General features: G+C 47.8%; 1 protein-coding gene across 1 annotated transcript; it reads left to right on the top strand.

Moving 5' to 3' along the window:
- The first annotated feature begins 442 nt into the window (after positions 1-442).
- On the top strand, positions 443-1,024 carry LOC104514026 (G protein-activated inward rectifier potassium channel 1). Its single transcript, XM_010157556.1, has one exon. It carries the CDS (start codon positions 443-445, stop codon positions 1,022-1,024), a length of 582 nt encoding a protein of 193 aa, XP_010155858.1.
- The last annotated feature ends 3,905 nt before the right edge of the window (positions 1,025-4,929 follow it).

The raw sequence follows: 4,929 nt of genomic DNA, 5'->3' as shown, positions 1-4,929 counted from the left end.
GTTTGTGCATATGGCGCACGAAGCGTAGGGCCTGGGTTTGTATGTATTCGCCAATATGATGAAATGTGGAATAACTTAGTAATACTTTAAGATCCTGACAAGCCCAAATTTGCATTACAATTAGCAGCTCTTGCTAATTTAGTACTGGGGTTATCAGTGTAGCCCTGTATTTTCCCTTTGTCAGCAGCCCCTCCAGAAGTGTCCATAGTGGTAGATGTGAATTATTCAAATGGTTAATGCTCCTTCTTTCACTGCTGGCTCCTTTCACCTTGAGACTGACGATTTAATAGCTACTGTATGTAAATGGTAGGCATGCCAGTGCCTTTATACCTGTAAAACCATAAAATATGTCTCACTGAAATGTTAATAAAACCCCAAGATTTATGTGCATCCACATTTTTCCATAACTGGTGGAAGTTTTTCTCCCTTGCTCGTTGCAGGGATGACGTGCCAAGCCAGGACGTCCTATACTGAGGACGAGGTGCTCTGGGGTCATCGGTTCTTCCCCGTTATCTCCTTGGAAGAAGGGTTCTTTAAAGTCGATTACTCCCAGTTTCATGCAACGTTTGAGGTCCCCACGCCACCGTACAGCGTGAAGGAGCAGGAGGAGATGCTGCTCATGTCCTCCCCCTTGATAGCACCCGCTGTGAGCAACAGCAAGGAAAGGAATAACTCGGTGGAGTGCCTGGATGGTCTCGACGAAGTTGGCACAAAACTCCCTTCAAAACTGCAGAAAATAACTGGGAGGGAAGACTTCCCCAAAAAACTGCTCAGGATGAGTTCCACCACCTCTGAGAAGGCCTACAGCATGGGGGATTTACCCATGAAACTCCAGCGGATCAGCTCGGTCCCCGGGAATTCGGAGGAGAAACTGGTGTCTAAAACCACCAAGATGATATCGGATCCCATCAGCCAGTCGGTGGCTGACCTGCCGCCCAAGCTGCAGAAGCTGTCGGGCGGCAGCAGGATGGAAGGGAACCTTCCACCCAAACTGCGGAAAATGAATTCGGATCGGTTTACATAACCCGACGGGACTTCTGAGCTGTCGGGTAGAGCTGGAACTGCCACTGGCAAGGGCAGCGTGGGCGGGAGAGCAGGCCCTCCGCCACCCGTGTGCGTGCTGAACTGGTGGTCCCTGGCGCGCCGGGAGGCAGGAGCATCCCCTTGGTAGCGGTGGCTGCGCTGTAAGTACGACCGACGGGACGACCGGCGAGCTGATGTTTGTTGGCATGTAGTACCACAACACGCATGCGGTAATAGTGTGCAATTTTTGCATATAGTTTCATGGCATGACTCCTACTATATTTATACTGTATATTCCGAAAAATATGGAAAAGGGCGTTCTTTTCCCCTGTATTTCTTGAGTAAGTAGTAGGTAAAACATGCGAGTGGGTAACCTTCAGGGTAAGTTATAATTTGATTTGAAAAACATTCTTTTTTTCCTGATGTGGGTCGTGATGTTTTGTTCAACAAAGTAGTTATGGTGCATGTCTTTTTTCTTAAAAGAAGGTGTATTAGTTATTTCCTAACACCGAATCTGCTAGCCTTAAATTAACTGCTGGTTTCTATTTTGCTTTATTGTTTTCTTGGGGTTTCTTTTCCTGTGTCTAGGCTACCGGGGGAAAAAATTAAAATGTATTTCATGAGGCGTTGTTTAGAGAAGAAACTTGTATTATTAAGCCTAGGCAAAACAATAAATACATTAATAAAATTCACACTTTAGATACGATTAGTAAAAGGTTTTTTAAAGCCTTCCGTGATTTATAATATACGTGCAAGAAAACCATTTTAAATGAACAGGACACGCTTGATTTCTCACGTTGATAGAATAGCTAGCCATGAAAACAGCTGAATGTCTCCATGAAGCCAAGCAGACGTTTATTCTGCATGAACTGCACCCCAAAGGCAGAGTCACAATTCCCCTGAATTCCGCAGTGCCCGGATTTTGCTCCTTCTTGATTGATGGCCCAGTTGGGCCAGTGATGATGAAGGTGACGGTTGCGAGAGCCACCGTCTTGCAGCCGGAGCTGTGTGGCGCCACGGCAAGTCCCTGACCCGGGCAGGCACGTGGCTCCCTGGCCGCTGGCTGCGCTGCCGGCGGCGTCGCTCCTTACTGCTTTCTCTATGGTGAAAATAATGTTTAAACATGTTCTTAACTGAAGTTGACCCTGTGGGTTTCAAAATGAGTAATACTTTGTATAAATGTTTGGTTTGATATCCTTCAGTGCTTGTGTTTGGGTTTCCTTTATCCATCCTGTTCTGCTCCGGCGGGTGAGCCGGGAGGGCTGGGCGTTGTGCCGGTGTCCCCGTCATCGTGACTTGCAGTGCTGGAGCACCCCGCGGTGCCGCGATCCCTCTCCGAAATACTGGAGGTTGTCTGTTGTGGTGCCAAGGGACCCCCGTGCCTAAGGGGCGCTCTGTGTTTGGGGGCCAGGTCGCGATGGCTTCCCAGGGGCTCCTTCCTGGAGGAGGAGGTCTGGGGGAGCTGGAGCGATGGGTGCCACCATCAGAGCCAAGGACAAAAGCCACCGCCAACAGTGGCCAGGAAAAGGGCCCTGCGTGACAGTCACCTGTATGTACGACCCTTGAAACTACAGCCGGGGGTCCCAGGTGTGGACACGTGTGGGTCAGGAGGTGCACACAGGGCTGCGGTCGTGGATGGGCAGTTCTGACCTGAGCTCTGGACCATCCTGCACAAATGCTGATGCTTGCTACATGACTAATAACAACAGTCTGCTGATCTTTGGGGAAAAAAATAGGTTTTGTTACAAATGTTGGCACGGAACGAGAACCCAGAAACTCGGCACTGCTGGAGGGTCGGCTCAAGCACCGCTGTGGCTCAGTGCTTTCCCTGGAAGTTGCAGTGTATGACCTATCCCTTGTACACCCAGGGACTTTATACTAAGTTCCAAGGGGTTTTTTTTCATCGATTATCATGATTTTTGCGTGGCACTGCATGCTTTTTTACACCTTTGGCTATACTCTCTGCACGTTACTGTTGAAGGAGGGGAAGCGTATACGTCGCTCCGTTTGCTCATCCTGTGCTCCACGTGCACGCTGAGCAGATTGCTGCTGTGGCCGGGTAAAAGCTGGACTTCTTTGCTCCTGTTTGCTAACGATTCCTCAGGTTGTCTTGTAAAATACTGCTGGGTTTTGTACCACATGTAACTCTTCTACCAGTCCTTGACTGACAGCAAAACCAGCCATGTACAATTGCCACGTGTCGACAGCAACACCACCATCACGTCCAAACCAGAGAGCCAAGACCGTTAATCAGAACGGTAAACAGCCAGGGAGAGAGATGAGCGGTGAGTCCTGTCAACAAGCTTGTGCAGATCGGACCGGTTTGGGGTCTCCAGCAGCTTGAACTCTCCTCAAAAACTCCTTTGGTTTATTTGGGGTGGATGGGAACACTTCCTCCTTCCCAGCATGCCGCTGGAGCGTGACCCAACCAACCTGCTGCTCTTCTGGGACACTGCAGTTGGACTGGATGATCTTGTAGGTCCCTTCCAACTGAAAATTTCTCTTCTTCCCCTTCCTCTTCCCTTTTCCCCCTGTGCTGCTCCCAGTTTTGTGGGTCTGGTTCAGATGTGCAGGAGCAAGATGGGGGTCCCCTGGGGGTTGACCACCTTTGCCAAGTTCTCCTGCCATCAGCTTGGGGGATGGCTCATGGTACGGCTGACTTTTCTTTATGGAAAAGTAAATGTGGCGTCCCCCCAGACTAACAGCAATGGTATTTCACCGGCCGTGCCGTGGGGCCACCAGCACCCTCTCTCCCGAAAACCAGGTGCCTGGCTTCCGTGCCCTGGCAGGGCGGTTGCTCAGTGACGGCAAAGTCCTGCCTTTGGGAGAGCCAAGTGGTGTTTGTCTTTGGGAAACTTGAGTTGACTCTGCGTACAGGATTGAATGAAGTAGGGGCAGTGTGGATGTGTTCTACAAACTGAGCTTAAAGTAGGTGACGGGGAGAAGTGCTGTAGCTGTAAACTATACTGGCGCTGAGCGGCCAGAGCTTACTCAGCCTGTATAAAAATAGATCTGAAGGTATGTGAAACACTGGGAAAGTATCCTCACTTTTGTTAAATTAATGCCATAGAAAATGTTAAGTTATGAGTAACTGACAAGTTTGATTTTTTTAAATCAGCATATGCAGCTGTCCTTGCTGGACGCGAGATTTCTGAGGCTCGTGGCTTGTATTGCGTTACGTGTGTTAAGGTGACGATAGATGCGTCCTTCGTTCATGAGTGAAAGTACAGACATGGGTGAGAACTTTCATTAGTTATTCATTTTAGAAAGTTATTTCTGGTTAATATTTCATTTTTATTGCTGTGGCCATTTTTTTTTTTTAAATTCCTAATTAGCATTTTAGCTCAGCCCTAACGCTTATGCTAAGAAAAAGTAACTGTCATTGCACAGCCGGTCTGTGTTCTCTACTGCTGAATTTATGCTTGAATGATATTGTAAATTGTACATACTCAAATTAGAATACACTAATTGCATTTTCTGGCATGCAGTCTATAACTGTATAAATGTACAAGTTTATTTGAATTATACAAAATAACAAACTCTTGTATTCATTAATACTGCAAGCTCAGTTTTATCTAAAGCTATATTAAACTTTCAAAAATTGTTCCATTTAAATGTGTTTGTCGTTTATCCCGACCCTTTTTTATTGCTGTAATAAGCGCCTAAGTATTCAAGCTGTTTAAGGGCTTCTGATTTCACATCTAGCATGTGCAAAAAAGGCCAAGCTCTTGATTGCTCTTAACAGCGGCAAAAATAAAGGCTGAGTTCTGCTGAGCTGTGTTTTCAGGGTCTTCGGAGCGGGTCTGGCTGAGCCCAGCCCCAGCAACGCCGAGTCAGGAGTCCGCAGGCTCCTTCCTGAAGCAGACACCAAGGTACGTGCCGAAAACCGATGGGCTCTGTAATTCA

The sequence above is a fragment of the Eurypyga helias genome, unplaced genomic scaffold, assembly GCF_000690775.1.
Source record: "Eurypyga helias isolate BGI_N326 unplaced genomic scaffold, ASM69077v1 scaffold15598, whole genome shotgun sequence".
In the NCBI taxonomy this organism is placed as follows: domain Eukaryota; kingdom Metazoa; phylum Chordata; class Aves; order Eurypygiformes; family Eurypygidae; genus Eurypyga; species Eurypyga helias.
Note: the sequence above shows the minus strand (reverse complement) of the source record. Positions and strands in the feature narration are given on the sequence as shown.